The sequence below is a fragment of the Silene latifolia genome, chromosome 1, assembly GCF_048544455.1.
Source record: "Silene latifolia isolate original U9 population chromosome 1, ASM4854445v1, whole genome shotgun sequence".
NCBI lineage: Eukaryota > Viridiplantae > Streptophyta > Magnoliopsida > Caryophyllales > Caryophyllaceae > Silene > Silene latifolia.
The window spans coordinates 197,064,584-197,084,883 of record NC_133526.1 but is presented as its reverse complement, the minus strand read 5'-3'; the positions used below and the strand labels follow the sequence as shown (position 1 = coordinate 197,084,883).

Sequence of the window (20,300 nt, the reverse complement as noted above, 5' to 3'; positions counted from 1 at the left end):
CCATCTTACATAAGACCAACTCGGAAATTATTTACTCGTATTTATTAATGCTACTCTCTCCTAAACCTAGCAAACGGGTAAACCAGATCGGGTTAGATTAGCGCAGGTCATGTCATTTCGGATTCATATCATTGTTGGGTCGGTCAATTCGTGTTTGACTCAAGCTCAGGTTTTGACTTCGGGTTCGGGTTATTTAGGTTAGCTCATTCTGGTCGAGTCAAGTTTGCCAAATCGACTCTATCCTCAAAACACAAGTGGTGCGAATTGTACATGGGAAAATGTAAAGAATATTCAATGCTCTCTCTGTCTCCCCTTCTGAATGTCAACTCGTAAGTCTAAAAATATCAGCTAAACTGCCGGTAAGTCTAAACCGCATATAGCAGCCCGCAAGCTTGAGATGGTATCGCGGTCACAAATGAGAATTAAAAAAGAGTTCAACTTACATTTATAAGCCAACATACTATCAGGAACAGGACATGTTCGACAAAAAACAGCGACATATTTTCCTCGGCTAAAGTTTCATGGTTGCCACAAACGACAACACCGTCATAAACTCAAAAGCGCATATGAATTTCACGCAGTTTTCAGCCTTAATGAGACGTAAAATCCACCTGAATCTGACACTATCTGACTATCTATTAATCATGGTTTTTGTTACTGAGAAACAACATAAGCAGCAACATAGGTTATCTTATTTATCGCCTCGTTTTTTTCTGATTTTTCCACTTGTTCAAGATGAACTCGGCTCCTTCCTTGAGTGTGGCTCTCCGTCCTTCCTTGAGATTCCAAAGCTCAGACACTGGGTATCGACCACTAGGATTGCACTCGTTTAACTCACTCATCACAGTGATAATGTCTTTCCAAACTTCCTCACCGAGATCATTCCTTATGCTTTGCAATCTCTCATCTTCTTCATTAATTACTGCCTGAATATTTCAACAAGCGAATACAAAGTTCGAATATAACAACCGTGACAGTCCCGTACAAGAAAGTCGCAAACATAAGAGAAACAAGTCGTCGTGTATTCCTCATTTAGTTATATCGGGTTTAACAGGTTGCCTTATACAGTCTCATTAGTTTCTTTAGTGTAACAAACTAGTCACAAGTCTTGTGCAGTTAGTATGAACGCAGCTATATTTCAAGATCAGATGCCATCGACAGACTTTTTTCTCGACTATGCATCACTGCTGCGATAACAACAACTAACAAGATAAATAACGACAGAAAGCGTATACCTTGTCGATTCCATGCTCAGTGATGGTTTTGAAAGGATGCCAGTCACAATCTTCAATGTGAGATTGGCAGAGTGCCTTAATCTCCTCAGCTTTGGTCGGGACATGTTCTGATGGGTACTTAACTTTGGCAATTTTTTCAAACACTTTAAGGTCAAGAGATCCCATTATTTTTACACCAATTGTCGGCCGACCACCTTTGGGAGCGTCTTTCAGTCCCTACAAGGAAGTTCGATGATGTTTTCAAGGACTGATAAGGAAGCATGTTTGTTATATGATGACTTCCAGGTATTTGCTTGTCAGGACTCTTACATATTCAACTGTCCGACTCAACATGACATGATTTTCTTGTTTTAAATGACGACAGGCGTGCTGGGACACGTCTCTTTAAAACAAAAATATTAACGAAAATGAAACCTTCCGAGCTTTTAAAGTGAAAGGAGAGATGTTGGACAAATAGAAAGGGTTAAAGTAACATAGCTGCCGAATAAAAAGACTTACATTGATGAGCTCTTTTCGCGCAGCCTGCAACTCATCGTTGGACTTTCGTTCTTTCACAATCAAAGCCTGAGCCATGTCTTCTAAATCCTCCAATTCTTCTTCCTTCTCCTTCAGTTCTTCATTGATCTCCTCCATTTTTTTCTTTGTCTCAGCATCTCTTTCCATATGTTCCATAACTTGAGCAGCGCCTCTCAGTCGCTCTATTTCTAATTCCAGAGCTTGCCTCTCATCAATTTCCTTCTGCAGCTCCAATATTTTCCTGTGCAGTTCCTCTTTTTCCCTCTACGAAACATGGGCAGAATTAGTACGCAAGACAGATAACCCCATATTTACGGGGCGATAGAGTTACTGGTTCAGTTAAAGAAACATAGATATTTTAATTTAAAAGGTATAGTGTAATAACCTTCTGCTCTTCTACAAGTTTCAGAACATTCTCATCTGCTTTCTTCTGCTGAACTGATGCCATTTCATTCTGAAAATGAAGAGAAATTATCACCACAAATTATCACCACAAATTCACCAACAATGGATAGTATATAATCAAAGAGGGAGAATGTTTAGGTTTTCCCAAGTGTGCGCGAGACATTAGGCCACATTGGTAAAAATAGCAGTGGAAAGACTCATTTATAAGTTAAGGTGCTACTCCTATCAACAATTGTGTGTTGAATTGAACCTTATTTACTTGTGAGCAGTCGCCTCCTCTTCCTTCTAAGGATCTATTTTGAGTATTCAACAAATGGTATCCGAGTAGGTGATTCGGCTTGGGCAGGGGAATCAGCATTCCCAAACTTATGGTGAAGTCGGGTTTAAGAATAGAAAGTCAACAATACAGTAAGAGTAAATCATCATAGTAAAAATATACAAACCACGTAAAATTACCATTTTCCTGAGGCGTCGAAGCTCAATGATTTCATTGTCATAGTTAACTTCACGTTCTTTCAATTTTTTCTCGCATCTCTCCAGCTGCTGTTTCTGAGATTCAAGCTTCAGCTTAAACTTCTCATGACGACCAAAAAACTCCTTTGTATCTTCTATTGTCTTCTTTTGTATCTTTTTTATCTCTGGTATGGAAAGTAGAAAACAGATGTGAAAAGACACAGCAGAGCACAAAGGAAAATACAGTAGGCAAGGAAACCAAGTGAAACGATGGGGAAAAATTCGAAAATATGCAATTTATACCTTCATTGTAAGCTTGAGTCATTCCATCTTTTTCTTCGATGACCTTGTTTAAGGATGCACACGTCTCTTGAAGCTTGTTTTCCATCTCTTTGCATTGATTTTCCTTGACTAGTTTAGTTTGTTCAAGGTTTGACACGAGGCTCATACTCATCCTTTCTATTTCATGCTCATAATCATGAATCGATTTCAGAATTCCATTCTGCTTGAGGTACTTCCCAACAACTCCACTTAAGTTATAGTCAACCTCTCTCGCCACCCACCCATACAACTTATCTCCAGGAGATCTTGTTCTGTACCAATCTCTCCTACCATGATGATCACATTCAAAGAACTGCTCAAAAGACATAGCATTACCAAAGCCATTCAAATCTTGCTTAAACTCCACAACAGCAAATCCCGAATGGCCTTTAAAATTCCAAAGAGGTTTCACTTTTAAGGGACAAAAACCCTTGCTTATAAATTCATCTCTTAACTTACTTCCACTCTCCCCGACAAACCTTCCGTTTTGTTCCTGAACAGGAAGGTTTGCTACAATGCCCAGCCATGGCCAAACGAACTTTCCACTGTTCTCACTGTTTGCACGTGAACTGCTCCTCTCAGAATTTTTTTCCAAATCTCTGGGTGGGTCTGATCTGCCCTCAGGTGCTTTAATCGACTCTCCAGAACTATGGTACTTCCATGAACCGCTCTTTTCAGAATTTTTTTCCAAATCTCTCCATGGGTCTGATCTACTATCCCCAGGTGCTTTAATCGACTCTCCAGAACTATGGTACTTCCATGAACTGCTCTTTTCAGAATTTTTTTCCAAATCTCTCGGTGGGTCTGATCTACTATCCTCATCTGCTTTAATCGACTCTCTGGGACTATGATATTTCTTCAAGTAGTCTGCCAGTGCGATATGATCTCCTTTCACCTTTAAATTCTCTCCTCTTGAGCTTTTTCCAACACCTTTAGCATGTTGCAGTAGGTCATGGTAGCCATATTCTTGCTTTTTCTTTCTTGGGCAAAACGGGCACCTAAATGTGTTTGTCGATATCTTAACTTCATATCTTTTCTTCTTCAATCGATAGTATTTCTCATCTATATAGTCTTCCAGCTCTGATTCACTTAAATCTGAATCTGAATCTGAGGAGTGCGTCATCTCTAATATCAACCAAATAACCGTAATTAGTTCACTTTACAGAAAGGAAAACAGAAAATCTCAAATCAGTAATGCCTACTCACTCATGAAACTGTTTTGAGACGATAATGAACATCATATCATTCAAATTTCAGAAAGCATGAACCACAATACCAAATAACTGTAATTAGTTCGCTTTACAGAAAGGAAAACAGAAAATCTCAAATCAGTAATTCCTACGCACTCATGAAACTGTTTTGAGACGATAATGAACATCATATCATTCAAATTTCAGAACGCATGAACCACAATATTACCTACTTCCACTGTCATGAAAACTTGAATCATGGTACAACACTGAACATAAAAATGCACATACAACAATATAGGCTACCATTTCTATATCCCGGGTCATTGCGATCCCAATTTCAACATTACATTACAGCACAAGAACATATAAATGCAATTCGCAATGATCTCAGTATTCACCGCCTTTCAAATCAAAATATCACCTACAAAGCCCAAACAAGATGACAGCAAGTTAAAAGTTCCAATTTTTTTTGCTAGTTTACTCTATCACAGTAATTCACCCCCCACCCCCATTCAACTTTTCGCCTGGACTATAAATGATCTCAGTATTCACCGCCTTTCAAATCAAAATATCACCTACAAAGTCCAAACAAGATGACAGCTAGTTAAAAGTCCCGGTCCTCTCGTACTAGGGAAAGGTCCTCTCAATGGTCTAACGCCCACACCGGATATGGACCGAACTGTCTCACGACATTCTGAACCCAGCTCACGTACCGCTTTAATGGGCGAACAGCCCAACCCTCGATTTTTTTTGCTAGTTAACTCTATCACAGTAATTCACCCCCCTTCAACTATTCACCAAATGATCTCAGGATTCACTACCTTTCAAATCAAAATATCACTTACAAAGTCCAAACAAGATGACAGCTAGTTAAAAGTTCCGATTTTTTTTTAGTTAAAAGTTCCGATTTTTTTTGCCAGTTCACTCTATCACAGTAATTCACCCCCTTCAACTTTTCACCAGATTATCTCAGGATTCACTGCCTTTCAAATCAAAATATCACCTACAAAGTCCAAACAAGATGACAGCAACTTAAAAGTTCCGATTTTTTTAATTAAAAGATCCGATTCGTCTACAGCTTTAGACAGATAGTGTTTGTCTAAAGTGAGAATTTGCGTTTTTTTAGTTAAAAAGTTTCGATTTTTTTGCTAGTTTACTCTATCACAGTAATTCACCCCCTTCAACTTTTCGCCTTGACAATAAATGATCCTAAACAAGGATTTTCTATATTAAACGCAGTGAAAAATTGAAATGTGTAGTCAAAGTTTCGATTTTTTTTTCCTAGTTTACTGTATTACATTAGTAGTTCACCCCAAAACTTTTCACCTCGACTACAAATGACTGTAAACACGCATTATTCAAGCAAACAATACAAGGGAATCTATAATCCATGAACAATAATACACAAAAATTAAACATTCCATAAAAACTATCAGCATAGACAAAACCCTAACAGCAGAACATAATCAAAAATGCAAAAAAACTGTAAATTATTTCACAATTTCATCAATATATACACAGAGCTAAAACCCCACAAAAACCATTGCAGCAAAAGTAAAAAAAGACAAAATTTTTGACAGTTTACCTGATTTTTTCTGAAGAAAAAGTGGGAAATAATTCAAATAAACAACCAATTTGTTTGTTTTCAACAAAGATCAAAACTTTGTTGTTTTGAACAAAGAACAAATTGGTTGTCAGATAAATAGTGAACTAATATTGTGTAAAAATGGTTTTTTTTTTTTTGTTGTTTGAAAGAGGGAAGAATGTAGAAATTAGGGTTTAAATGTAGAGAGTATTTGAAGGGGAGATGAAAAGAGGAGACAAAATTAGTGGAATTTTGTGTGAGAGTGTGATCAGAAATGGTACGAAACAGAGAGGTTTGCTTATTCTAGCGGGAGGGTGAACGTCATAAAGCGTGTGACTTTTGCTAAAAATGGAAATTTGGAATCTTTCTTGGATTATATGCAGTGGCGAGTCCAGGATTTTGATTTCGGTGTAGCAAAATTTATACTCAAGGTAAAATGTATAGATAATTAGTGTGAAAGTAGTAAATTTTGGTGTAACAAATTACAAAATTCTAACCGAATTTTTCGCCTTTGGTGTAGCGGCTGCGACACCGAAGGCCTTAGTGGCCTCGCCCCTGATTATATGTAGAACGGTCAAAACCGACTTGATCCGAATAACTCGATTCAAATAAGGACTTGAATCTAGCTCGAAACTCAAATTAACCTAATTTTATCAAACCTGTCCCGGATATTTCTTATCACATACTGGCCGTTACATTTGTTTACCTATTTTATTTAGAGTATCTTAATCAATTGTTTACCTTTTTATCCTGGAAATGTCTTTAATGGAGCAATTAGCTCCACACACTCAAATATTGTGTCATCCAATAATTGACACCTCCCTGTTTCCTTGGTCTTCATGCTAAAACCAAAGGTAAACAAATAATCGGGAAGGAGAGAGTAACTTGACATCAACCACGTGAAAATGCTCGAACCCGAAATAATTTAACCCTACCCGAATTCTCGCTAACCAGGAATGAATCCGACACAAGCTAATCCAATATGAAATCGACCCGATTGAGCTGTTTACAGTGTGTTATATGGTAACAGAGCTAGAATTTGACATTAAACGGTTCAAACAAGTAACAATCGAGCCTGTCACCCTTTGGTGGCTTACTTAGTATACGTGGTTTGCAGGCTATCACGTACACGGTACACCCGAGGGTTTACCCAGTGCACACCGAAAGTAACGGCCACAAAAAAAAAGTAACAATCGAGACTCAAAGAGGGAGTAATACATTTGTATAAAAGTTAGAAAAAGTTGAAAAGTGTAAGTAATTAAATTACACTTTCTTTATTTATTGAAAAAGTCTTAATCTAGTCGTTAATACTTGAATGTCATAATAGTAAGTCGCGATATCAAATTAAGGCCCTTATATTGTACTGGCCTCAACTAACAAAATAATTGAGCAAGTTTATATAATGCTAGATTAAAACCATATTTTTTTTGACTTAATTTCAATTCAGCTCAGTTTTTTTTTCGGTAAAAAAAACCAGCCTAAATCTCAATGAAATTTTAGAAAAATCATATTGGGTCCGGCTCCGAGCCAGATAAAATTAAAACCATATATACAATGCCGGACCTGTTTTAAGATTTTAATATATACTCCATAGTAAACAAATTTTCTGTAATCAAACGTACCTCTCGTCCTTGAAATAAACCCTACTGCAATTTCCAAACAACCCAGTACATCCCCCGCTAGTTTCTCAATTTCGTGTGTTTCTTAAGGTAATATCGTCTCCCTTATTCGTATTCTTCGTTTTATTTATTTTTATTCTTGTAGTTGTTTAATTTTCAATTAAAGTTGTAAAATTGTACGTAAATATTTATTTTAATGTTTCAATTAAAATTGGAGTAAATATTTTCAATGTTAGCCTGTTAATCAAAGGTCGATTCATAATGTTTCAAGTAAACTATTTTAACAGTCGGTCTTTCTTAAGACGGTCTTCACTTAAAGCCTCTCAAAACCTCCTTTATGTTCATCTTTGTTTTAATCGGATGTGAGGGTCGTTTAAGTTGAGACGGTTTTAAACAAGAATTGGTGAACTAATAAATCCTGGCAAACGATTATCATTTTCAAATTGTGATATTATAATGTTAGTATTGTGAATTTTTAATAATTTAGATAAATTTGTAATGATAGTATGAAGATGACTGATGGTACTACTGGTGGTATTATGAGTGATGAAACCTTTTCGGATCTTCCGATTTCGCAACCTACCAAAAATGCTATCAAAGAAATTGGCTTCAATTACATGACTCAGGTTTATTTCTCTATTTCTTATTTCATTCAGTTTTCTGATTCTTATCAATGTTGTTGTTGTTGAAATGTGAGGGTATTTTGGAAAACGTATACAATCAAATGGAACGGAGGAAGTATGTAATTATAACATTGGACGAAATGCAATAAGGCCCATGTAGTTACTTGTTGCAAATTTTGATTGGTTTAAGATTTTGCTCTGTTGGGGTAAATGGGTAATTGCTCTGTTTTTTGAGGGTTTGATTTGATTCTTCTAATTGGGATGATTATTTGTGAAAAGATAATTTCTTTCCAACGTGACACGTCTTAAAATAGTCGCATTTGACACTATGAAACTGTGTTGTTTCGACATTTGACAACCTTTAGGTATATATTTGAGGATGGAAAGTCTCAAGCTTGTATGTCTTTGTAAAACTCGACTAAGCGTACGAGTGAAAGTTGGTATAAGAATGCTTAAGTGATGTGTACTTTATTACGTGCGCAGGTTCAAGCAAGAGCAATACCTTCACTTTTAGAAGGCAAAGATGTGCTTGGAGCGGCAAGGACTGGTTCTGGAAAGACCCTTGCTTTCCTTATACCAGCTGTTGAGTTATTGTATAATATTCGTTTTACTCCCCGTAATGGAGTAGGGGCTATCATTATCTGTCCAACACGGGAGCTTGCTATACAGGTTACATTATATCCCGAGGTTCTCTTAAAAAGCCTGTTTCTGTATAGCAACGCAACTTATCACCTTTTTTGCTGTCATTCATGTATGCAGATACATGCTGTTGCCAAGGATCTTTTGAACCATCATTCACAAACGTTAGGGTTAGTGATTGGTGGTGGTGATGGAACTCGAAGGACAGAAGCTGTCCGCCTTGGCAAAGGAGTTAATCTCTTAGTTGGAACCCCTGGACGCCTTCTTGATCATCTAAAAAATACCAAGGGATTTGTATACAAAAACCTTAAGGTAATCAATACAATATATCATATGCATTGCATGCTTTGTCCTTCTCAGTCCTTCTCAGCGCTTCTGAGAATGTTGGAATGTAATCTGTTGTGATATGTTCCTATTTCGCTGTTATTTCTATGCCACTGCACGCATCGTCTTCTTTCCTTTACATTGATCTTATACCTGTAGTGATTTTTTGTCTTATATTTGTATCCTTGCAGTGCTTAATAATCGATGAAGCTGACAGGCTTCTGGAAGCCAATTTTGAAGATGAAATGGAGCAAATTATTAAACGTCTGCCTAAGGTAATTGAAAGATGTAATTTTCATCGACCAACAGTTTTTCTGATGATATTATTAACAACATATATGATGTCTGCCGATCTTATAAAAAACGATCTTTCTGATGTTTTTCTTGTTCATATGTCAACACAGTATTGGAATCCTGTTAGTTATTTCAAGCAGTATTTAAAATCTCTGCCTGGTTTTGAATATATAATTTTTTTTTTGAGCTGATTAATCTGGGACTATGGCTGTTTTGTTGTTGTCGTCATGTTCTTGAGCTGAGTTGTGTCACAGTGTATCTATTTCCGTTACTTTGCGATTTTGGTCATGAGTGTGTTTCCCGCACTACTGATTTGTGTATGTTGATATTAACTGTATGTTTCTTGCTTTTATCTTTGAATTGGATCAAGTTTGAGTTTCTGATATTGTACTTTTTCTGAAACACAGGACCGTCAAACAGTTCTTTTTTCCGCCACTCAAACCAAGAAGGTGGAGGATCTAGCTCGCATGTCATTCCAGACTGCACCTGTTTACATTGATGTGGATGAAGGGAGGAGACAGGTAATTGCAATATGTCCTTTCCCGCGATTTTTTAGTTCTTCTGTCTTGTGCTTTTTATTCTAAACTTCATAAATTAGCGGCTTGAACATTCATCCGATACTTTAACATAGACATTGTGCAAGAATCAATGTAACCGACACAATTAAGGCATGTTGTACGATTTCAGGTTACCAATGAAGGACTTCAGCAAGGTTTTTGTGTTATTCCTAGTGCAAAGAGATTCATCCTTCTCTATTCTTTCCTCAAGAGGAACCTATCTAAGAAAATTATGGTCTTTTTCTCTTCATGCAATTCTGTAAAATTTCATTCGGACCTCCTGAGATACATCCAGGTAAACTGTTCTGATCTCTACGGAAAACAAAAACAAAGTAAAAGGACAACTACAATGGATAATTTCAGTAAAGCAGAAAAAGGAATTCTTTTATGTACTGATGTTGCCGCTCGTGGGCTTGATATTCCTTCTGTGGTGAGTGCCTCTTACATACTGTTTTCATATTACTAGTGATTTTAGCATCCAGGAGGAACATTGATTCACACTTGGATATGATCCTGTTTTCCCTCGATTTTTTCAGGATTGGATTTTGCAATTTGATCCTCCTGACGATCCCAAGGTTTGCTACCTGCAACCTGCCTGATATATATATCTTGTGGCTATTTATAGGTTTTCCTTCAGCAATGAGCTTATTATGTCCTTTCTCTCGTAGGATTATATTCACAGGGTGGGACGAACAGCCCGTGGTGAAGGAGCCAAAGGAAGCGCCTTGCTTTTCTTGATTCCCGAGGAGCTCCAGTTTCTCACTTACTTGAAGGTATCATACTTTTGCTCCTATTTTGATTTTATGGTTCTTCAGATTACGTCTTTTGGAATGAGCTTCAACCTTTCCATTAATCTGATATTTTTTGCATGCAGAGTGAAAGAGTACCTGTAAAAGAGTATGATTATGATGAAAAGCAGCTGCCAAATGTTCAGTCTCATCTGGTACTGTTATCGCCTAATTGTGGTTGTGCGAATTCTTTTTTGATCATAAGAAAAGATGGCTAATTGTGCAGTTGCTTGTTGCAGGAAAAATTGGTCGGAAACAATTATTACCTAAACAAGTCAGCTAAGGAAGCATATCGGTCCTACATATTGGCATACAACTCTCATTCCATGAAGGACGTGTTCAATGTACATCAACTTGATCTTCAGGTAAAGCATTTCTTTTCAATCGAATTACCAAGTAAACCGTGGCTAAATTATTCCGCTTTTCTAACGAGTACTCTAATTTTGTGTAGGCCGTGGCTAAATCATTCTGCTTTTCTTGCCCGCCAAAGGTAGACCTAAAAATAGATAGTAGCGCCTCAAAGTTCAGAAAGATACGGAAAGTGCATGGTGGGAGGTTTAGTTCAACCAACCCCTATGGGAAGCGATGTGACGATGATTCTGAGCAATTTGTTAGTAGGTATTAGATCTTGTTCATCTGAATTTTGCTGCGATTCCATGCCACTTAGTTTATGAGATGTAGTGTATATTACGGAGTAAAAGGATGGTATTCTATGAGAAAAATGTTGGACGCGTTACAATGCTATTTTGGTGACTCGGGTTTTACAGGAAGATGATAGATTTTGACTCCAAGCTTAGAATTGTGTGTGTGTATGTTGGTGCAGTTCTCTCTGTTGTGACATTGTGTTGCCTGAATTCGATAAGATCCTTAGCTTGGTAGACATGTCGATTTGCGAGTTGATCATAATCGGCATCTATTAGGGGGTGTTTGGTTCAACTCATAAAGGTATGAAGTATGGGTTTGGAATGAGCCAAACCCATACCAAGTGTTTGTTTGGCAAAAATAGAGGTTTCATACCCATACCTCAAACCCATGAGGTATGGGTTTCTCATACCCAAGGGGGAGGTGGGTATGAGATTGATACCCATGGGTATCAAGTAAAAAAACCAAAAAACATGAAAAAACCTTAAATGGAACATTTTAAATGATTTTTTTTTTTCATTTATTTGATCAACTCTTCATTTTCATGATTTTTTAGTATCAAAAATAAATATTTTTAATGTTGTATTTTAGATTTTTTTCAACTTTTATGAAGTTCGGTCTCATTCCACCCAAAATTGAAACAAACACATGGTATGTGGAATCAAGTTCCAAACTCATACCACCCGGGTATGATTCCTGATTCCAAACCCATACCCACGCGCGAACCAAACACCCCCTTATATATAATAGTATAATACCCTACTGACTTCGTCATACGGGCTATACCAATGCGATAGTTATATACGGTTATACTCCCTAGTCCCTCCTTTTCATTCATTTGTTTACGTTTTTTATTCTTTGTGAGGGGTATTTTAATGAAAGTTAAACAAATGAATGTTACGGAGGGAATCGGAAAATATACACTCAAAATGTGAGAAAGGATTGTCAAGTTAGTTCACGATTTATTGTTGGTAAAAATCACTCAACAATTGGAATGTAATTGGGAATTTGGGAGAGAAGAAAGTATAGATCGAAAAGAGAAAGTCGATACCATATACACTTCTCGATTTAAAAGTTGAAATCTAATTTTTTCCCTGGGTTTTTGGAATGATAATTGGGCTTATTTCAACCTGCCTGCTAAAGATCGTCGACAATTTACTAATTATCGTCGACAATTTTAATGAACTTTCAAAACTACCCCTCCCTCACACTCCCCCTTATATTTTTTCCGTCTTGTTTTGTTTTCGTAAAAAAATAATTAATAATTACTAATAAACCCCGTTCGGGGATAGTTCGTTTTATTTTAATTTTTTAATTTATTGAAACTTATTTTAATTAGCGATTATCGATCCACGCACCCAAAACTAATTTAAGACGGAAATTAATAATTTTTTAAAAAAAAAAAAAAAAAAATTGTTGAAAAAGGGCCTGGATGAAGAAATTTTTTGTCCAGACCAAGGTCCGGACAAAGAAATTTTTTGTCCAGACCATGGTCCAGACAAAAATATTTTTCGTCCAGACGGAAAATATTTTCGTCCAGACCCAGGTCCAGACGAAAAATATTTTCGTCCGGAAAAAAAAAAAAAAAAAATTCCGGACGAAAATATTTTTGTCTAGACCATGGTCTGGACGAAAATTTTCTTTGTCCGGACCTTGGTCTGGACGAAAATGTTTTTCGTCCGGAAAAAAATATTTTTAATTTTTTTTTTTGAAAAAAAAAAAAATCATTTTCTGACTTAGATTAATTTTTGGTGCGGTAATTGATAATCGCTAAGTTCTCGTTCATGTTTTTAATTACAAATCCCGCTTTTTTTTTTTTTGAAAAACCGTCTTTTTTTTTGTTTGAAAGATTTTAGTGAGACGGAAATTGACTTGTGTTTTAGTGAGACGGAAATTGCATTTTAGTGAGACGGAAATGGAGTTATGTTATGGAGGGCAAACTTGGAAATTTACATTAAATGTCGACGATAATTAGTAAATTGTCGACGATATATAACAGGACCCTATTTCAATCGTTCAACACATTTTATTGTGATTGGGCCATTTCTCTTTTTCGGCCATTCTTAGTTCTTACTGTCCACAAAGGAAACCAAGAAAATCCAGCTCATTTAAGGCCCAATGTCCAGGGCAATTTTTTCTAACCCAAATTATACCTCATTTTGGTCATTTGTTTATTTTTGATTTTAGAACAAAGACCAAGAAAAAAAGGAAAAACCAATTATTAGATGACAAGTGAAACAAATTGAGTGTGGAGAATCAAATTGTCCATCAAAGTCATTCCTAAAATAGAAAGGTAAGAAATAGATAAACAATTGACCGGGAATCCGGATGAGGGAATATTCATCACCATTTTATTTATTAAATATGACCTTTTCCGTAATGTAGATCAGTTTTGGATTTTGGTTGGATGTTCTATACTCGAAAGAGATTAAGTGTGTTATATGTCATAAGTCATAACTAACTTATGCGGATGTCATAAATATATGTAAGAGATTGCGATCTGTTTGTTATTATTATAATGGGAACAATCAACCATACTTCAACTAGATTAAATTTACGACACTCGAATATATCATCATCATCACCCAACTTAAATCTAATATTTATTTATTTTTGGTACGAGTAATTGAGTATGACTGTAGTGATCTCAAACTCAATACCACCTAACAACGTTATATATCTAAACAAGTTTTGTCAAGTTGGTATTAAAATAGTACCACTAGTTCATAAACAAAGACAACACCATATTTGAAAAATTCTTCACACATTAAGAAAGTATACTTCTACGATAATAAACCACTTTGTCGACAAGCCAACAACTCATAACACAAATCACAAGGTTCTTGAGTCAAGTCCTTTAAAGCGTCAATTAGAATATGAGTCGGAATGTGAAAGGACTACACACTTTTTTAGTCGCAAAAATATCCAACCTGAAATTGCCTGGATCTATAAATCCGACAAAACTTTACGACGCTTTCACGTGTGGTTTCTACGTCCTACTTTCCATCCATTTTCTTACCACATTAATCCACTATGTTTAAGCTTTTTCATCACTTTTCTTTCCCTTTCTTATCTTCAAATCTTCAATACATTAGCCTACAAGCTATATCTCCATTAAGTCGATTCTCAAATCTCGGAGCACTGATGGAGCGAGAAGGGTCACAAGTCGACCTATCAAAATAATCTAAATTGTCGCTACTTTTTTTAAAAAGTATTGAAAATCATGATCAATAGCCTTGTTATTGCCTTAGATCTACCACATAGTACTAAAATTATATAATGCAAACTTCAAAATTCTAGAAAACAATAATGTGGTCTCTGATTATCCTGATCAATAGTTTACGTATTCTGTTTTTTGTTTATCTCCACGCGTAATTTAATCACATTTTGCGTGGCAAAAAAAAAATGAGCGACGAGCTTCCTAATCCACTTACATGTGTACACTGAAAACGAATCTAACAACAAATGTTAGATTTCTGGCGGAGACAATTACAATCCAAAAGAGCAAAAACAGCTTCAATATGCAATTGCAAGAGTACAAGAACTCCAGGAATTACAACTTACAAACAACCAGTGAGTATCATTTTGTAGCTAATCGCCGAGATTAACCATGTGAAATTACATTAGTTGTACAATACTGTACATTAACAGCCAAAATGTTATCGGTCATACTGAAAGGCTTCTTATCCTTCCTCCGTAATTAGGGGTAGAGTGGGGATTTTGACGGTCTAGGATACGATATGGCTGATTTCGTTCTATTACGGCTGATTTTGTCCTCATAACTTTGTCTCCTAGACCGTCCCCCATTACTAGAACTGCTACTCCGTGGGTTTCTAATTTCCTTTGAGGGATCTTGAAGCGGCTCTAGTTCTTTCACTATCTCGTCCATTGTAGGCCTAAACTTGGGCTCGGCTGATAAGCATCTAAATGCAAGGGCCGATACCCTGAATGCAGAATCTACTGTATACTGACCTTCTAGGCGGTTATCTAAGACCCGGAAGATTTTCCTCTTGTTTGTCAGGTAAGGACGGGCCCACTCCACTAGGTTGTGCTCTCCTGATGGTCGGTTCTTGTCCACTGCTCGTCGGCCTGATAGCATCTCGAGGAGCACCACCCCAAAACTATACACATCGCTTCTAGCAGTTAGGTGACCTACAACAGGCAAGTAATCACTAATCAGGTCACCTTTGTCGGAATTTGACAGTATTTCATCGGGTTTATATATTGTTCGTATTTGACTTGTTGGTCAAATGATTTAATAATCACTACTTCAACTCTATGTACCAAAGTTGGTTGGTGTGAGTGGTAAGGGCTCTCATCAACCCATTAAATTGCCTTTAGTACCCCAAAGTAGATTGTCCCGTAGGTAGGGGATACTCGTGGTCATACCAAAAAAAACTATGTTTCTCAGACTCGTTCTAAAGGGATCATACATGGTGCGTGTCCAAATGTCGGACTCGCCACTTTTAATGAAACATCTACATATTTTGGCTTAAAATGAAGTGTCTAAGTGTCATACCCATTTCCGAGTGTCGAGTGTCGGACACGGATACGTGAGGGAATAAGAAGTGTCGGAGCAACATAGTAGTTCCAACTTATGTTTCCGTACAATGTAAATTATGATCACAACTTTTTACAAGTGTAGATATCTTGGAGAAACTGATAGTAAAATTTGTAAAGGTTAAAAGTGCTAAATGACGATAAGATAATTGGGACGGAGGAGTAACATTGAAGGGAACAATAAGAAACTTCACAGAAAGTTGAGTAAGCTAACAAATTTTGTCTGCTATTTGCATGTGTCAACTTGACAACATAAGAAAACAAGGATGGACACCATATTGAAGACAGATTTCTTTATTTTATTTGAAGATCATTTTGTGTAACGGCGTCGTTTTCTCCTTATCTTGTTGTTATTGGACAATGCAAGCAATCCAAGGCAAAGAATCTAGTTTCTAATCAACAGACCGAAACAAAGACAAGGACAAAAAAGAAATGAACGGAAAGATACAAGGCATGTGCATCCAAGATACCTGTAGCTAGATACTCTGGTGCTGCATATCCGTAGGTACCCATGACTCGAGTTGATACATGGCTTTTATCACCAGTTGGCCCGTCCTTAGCCAGTCCAAAGTCGGAAAGCTTAGCATTGTAGCTCTGTGGATGAGAAAAATAAGGTTAGAACATCCCGTGAATCAGTCCCTCAAAGTTAAAAGTATATGAGAAAAATACTTACCGAGTCTAGGAGAACATTGGAGGTTTTGAAATCGCGGTATATAACTTTTGTTTCATGAAGGAAGGCAAGTCCCTTTGCAGCCCCGAAAGAAACCTTCATGCGCAGATGCCACGAAAGAGGCTGAAAGTATGAACCTCCTACAGAATTGCAATCATAGTGTTAAGTGGAGTTTTCAAAATAAAGAAACAATTTTTATCCCAAAATTAACTCTCGGGGTAAAAAGTAAACTTACTTCTGAATAAATGGTTCTCTAAGCTTCCTCTAGGCATGAACTCATATACTAAGAGTCGGTGCTCGTCCTCCAAGCAATAGCCAACCAGTCTAACAAGATTAGGATGATAAAGCTGCCCAAGATAATTCACCTCCGCCTGACAAGAGATAATTTGGAAGCCCGTTAAGAAAGCTTTCTAAATCCGCTACTGATTACAATGAAGATTTGTCCACCATAGAGCAAAATACGAAAGAAGGAAAGAAACTCACCAACCATTCCCTGTGACCCTGAAAACTTTCTGTATTAAGCCGCTTCACAGCAATCACAACACCAGTTCCAGGCTTAGCAGCCGCATATGTGTGCTCATCAATCCAACCCTTGAACACGGGACCAAAACCACCCTCACCCAAAACACTATCGGGCCTAAAATTCCTAGTGGCAGTTTTGAGGTCGGAGAAACTAAAACTCTTCAAATTAGAGGACTGCAGAATTTCACCCTCACTCCTCGGTGTTGGGGGAACCGATGAAACCTTACTACTATTGATACTTAGGTCTTTTTGATCCGAGCTACCGTATTTTGAGTCACCTAAACAAGCAGAAAAATTTGGAAAGGCTTAGATCTCCATATTACCAATAACATCCTAGTTAAAGAGCGAACACAAGGGCAACTATGATGTTGTCATGATGACGGTTTCAAACACAAATCATGATTATCACATCTCCGTGACTTTACTAATTAAGCTAGCTGTCACGAACACAAGCTTCTTGATAAGAGCTATAATGTCTACTCGAGTAGGTGTGAAAAGTCAAGTATCACACCTCCAAATATCTCCATAAAGCAAACATATCAAACCTTTAATGGAATTTAGAAAGCTCAAAAGTTAACTACTTTAGTCTAATGTGAAAGTTGTCACTAAAAACCTTAAAAGATAAGGATTAATAATAACTAAATCAACCTTAGCATACACACCAGCTACACAATTAGAAAGATGCAGTAATTATAAAATAGGGGTGTATGGCGGTCTCACAATACCGTCTTATTCTATAATTTGTGAGAAAATTAATATGGCAATGACAAGTTTTTTTCATATCCAACAACAAATTATAGAAACTAAAATAATTCAAAATGTACTGATAACCTCAAAAACAATCTTCCATCTGTCCCAATCAATAGTTATCATTTTTTAAAATCCTCAGCACCAAAGAAACCATTGATAACTATTGATCAGGAGGGAGGGAGTACAACTTAACACGATATTATCACTCAAAAAACAGAGAAAATGAGGGATTGAACTTCAAATTACCAGTGTAAGAAGAGCTTTCAGCCTTGATTCGAGCACTAAGACAAATACCCATCAAAACCCACTAATTATTTATCCCAAATTAATCAAAGAGCTCTTCTTTTTGCTCAAAAGAGTTCAACTTTGTGATGAAAACAAGCTTGATCCTTCAAACCCTGAACATAATTAGATAGATTAATATACACATACTACAGTATTACACTGAGATCAAACAAAATGGAATAAATAACACCCCACTTGAATATACAGTATAACACAATGAAGTGACCCGTTTTAAGTTTAATACGGATATGTTTGTCTTAAAAAAGAATTTGCGATAAAGATGAGATTTTGAACACTACCCACATGATAACTTCCCATATAATACACATATAAACAATCACAAATGATGAATGCCAAGTAATCCGTTTTAAGTTTAAGACGGATATTACTAAAGATGAGAATTTGAACACTACCCACATGATAACTTGTCATCTAATACACAAATAAGCAAACGCAAGTAATGAAAGTGAAAGAAAAATGCAAAAAAGTGGGAAAAAGGAGAGAAGAAGGAGCTTACTGGTATGACTAAAGAGAGGAAGTGAAGAGAAGAAGTTTGAAGTGAAGAAGGTATGTCATAGGTGAGTTTGTTAAGTAAAGAAGTTGGATGAAAATGGAGAGAAATATAGAGAGAGTATAAAGGGAAAATATAGAAAGAAGTGTGAAGGGAAGGAAGGAAGTTGTGTAAGTAATAAATGGCGGGTTGGGTTGAGTACTTGAGTTGGGTTGGCCCCTCTATCTTTGGGTGTTGCTCTTTCATGTACATGATTTACTCAATCATGTACATGTTTTACCACTTTACCCCTCTCATTTCAACATTTTTTTTCCAATTTTCAACTCATTTCATTTCTCTCTCATAACTCTCCCTCCATCTCTCAACCACCACCCCTACCACCACCACTTGACCACCACCAGTCTGGCAGTCCACCACTACCCCACCGACCGCCTGCCCTCCCCCACCTCAGGCCACACCCTCTCCTGCGTAACCACCGCCGACTAATTTATGATAAACATCCCAAACAAATTACCGAATGGAGAAATTTCATCTAGCTATCATATGATTGTAAGGATACGGATATCATAAAATCAATCAAACTAATACTGCAATCATCTAGGAGTGGTCTTGTCATTAATTATCTAAAGTAGCCAAATAGAAAATTTGAACCGTCACAGGCAACGAGCAAAGTGCGATGGGATCGGATTAACAAACAACAAAATTCAAAGTTTTGTAATTAGTCAAAAACTATGTGTGCCTCATATTGAAATAGAAAAATGTTTGGTTTTTCTAGCTATCACTACCCGTTAAAGGCTCAAATTGCACGTTTGTTCATACCTTCTTCATAAACCCTAAGTCTATTAACCCTAACTTAATTTACATCTCTACTTAATTTGATCGAAAAATTGGATGAGTAATTAATTAGGTTAGAATTATGACTTGATTAACATGAAGTTTAAGATTTATAATTGAGTAATTTGATGAGGATGAATTTGATTAGTTTTTTAGAAGAAGAAGAAGAAAAGAAAGAATTTTTTCTTGACAAGGGTAAGGCATGGAAAATTTATGAAAAAAAGTACATGAAAGAGTAAAACTTGTACATGAAAGAGCAACTACGCGCTATCTTTTTACATCTACTTTTTTTTTTTTCTTTTTTTTTTTTATGTCACTATCTAACTTTCTCCCAAACTTTGTTTTAAATAGTGTTCTAGAAACAATGAACAGTATTAGGGCGCTATCGGGTGGTACGAAATTTGTATTATTCTCTTCAATTAGTGTCCCTTGAGACGGATTGTAACACCTAACGTAAATTAAAGAGGTCCATGATTAGCTTAAACGACTAATGTTTAAAGAGATTGAAAATATTACTTATATAAAGAAAGTGCACTTTCTTTTGTGGTTATCAAAGTAAGAGAACTCCACACTTAAGCGTGCTTGGCTGAGTAGTATTAGGATGGATGACCTCCTGAGAAGGTTCTTGGGATGCACATGAGTGGGGACAAAATGCGCTGAAAAGAAGTCGTGTTAATCTGTGAGCCATGTACAGAGCCTAGGGAGCTATCATGAGTTCATGACTCATGAGTAACCGCTCCCGGTCTGCGTTCGACCGGGATGTTACACGGATATATTCGTCTTAATATTAAAACAAGTTAAGCAACATTTCACTTGTACATATAAGATAAATCTGCTATTTTTCTCTATGCATTTTGCTTTCATTTTAATCTAACTACTCGACCAGCCTTAAATAAGAATTTGGGTATCCTCTTACTTGTTTTTAAGTCTGTTCTTTTTGATATAAAATCACTCTCTTTAAGTTCACTTTAAAT

General features: G+C 36.6%; 3 protein-coding genes across 3 annotated transcripts; 1 reads left to right on the top strand and 2 right to left on the bottom strand.

Moving 5' to 3' along the window:
• Positions 1-419: 419 nt before the first annotated feature.
• Positions 420-6,004, bottom strand: LOC141616360 (protein INVOLVED IN DE NOVO 2-like). The gene is made up of 7 exons (XM_074433848.1): positions 5,709-6,004; positions 2,913-4,055; positions 2,613-2,794; positions 2,137-2,205; positions 1,734-2,015; positions 1,236-1,451; positions 420-926 (listed from the first exon to the last, which is right to left on the bottom strand). Exons 2-7 carry the CDS (start codon positions 4,051-4,053, stop codon positions 696-698), a joined length of 2,121 nt encoding a protein of 706 aa, XP_074289949.1. The 5' UTR covers positions 4,054-4,055; positions 5,709-6,004; the 3' UTR covers positions 420-695.
• A 1,314-nt stretch (positions 6,005-7,318) lies between these two features.
• LOC141616344 (DEAD-box ATP-dependent RNA helicase 27-like) lies at positions 7,319-11,327 on the top strand. The gene is made up of 12 exons (XM_074433847.1): positions 7,319-7,417; positions 7,833-7,953; positions 8,434-8,619; positions 8,710-8,901; positions 9,105-9,188; positions 9,615-9,728; positions 9,895-10,194; positions 10,301-10,339; positions 10,433-10,537; positions 10,639-10,707; positions 10,792-10,917; positions 11,004-11,327. The coding sequence occupies exons 2-12, from the start codon at positions 7,834-7,836 to the stop codon at positions 11,175-11,177; spliced, it is 1,509 nt and encodes a 502-aa protein (XP_074289948.1). The 5' UTR covers positions 7,319-7,417; position 7,833; the 3' UTR covers positions 11,178-11,327.
• Positions 11,328-14,683: 3,356 nt separating this feature from the next.
• LOC141616327 (receptor-like cytoplasmic kinase 176) lies at positions 14,684-18,692 on the bottom strand. The gene is made up of 7 exons (XM_074433846.1): positions 18,499-18,692; positions 17,943-18,094; positions 16,908-17,224; positions 16,660-16,795; positions 16,428-16,564; positions 16,225-16,348; positions 14,684-15,346 (listed from the first exon to the last, which is right to left on the bottom strand). Exons 2-7 carry the CDS (start codon positions 17,992-17,994, stop codon positions 14,895-14,897), a joined length of 1,218 nt encoding a protein of 405 aa, XP_074289947.1. The 5' UTR covers positions 17,995-18,094; positions 18,499-18,692; the 3' UTR covers positions 14,684-14,894.
• Positions 18,693-20,300: the final 1,608 nt, after the last annotated feature.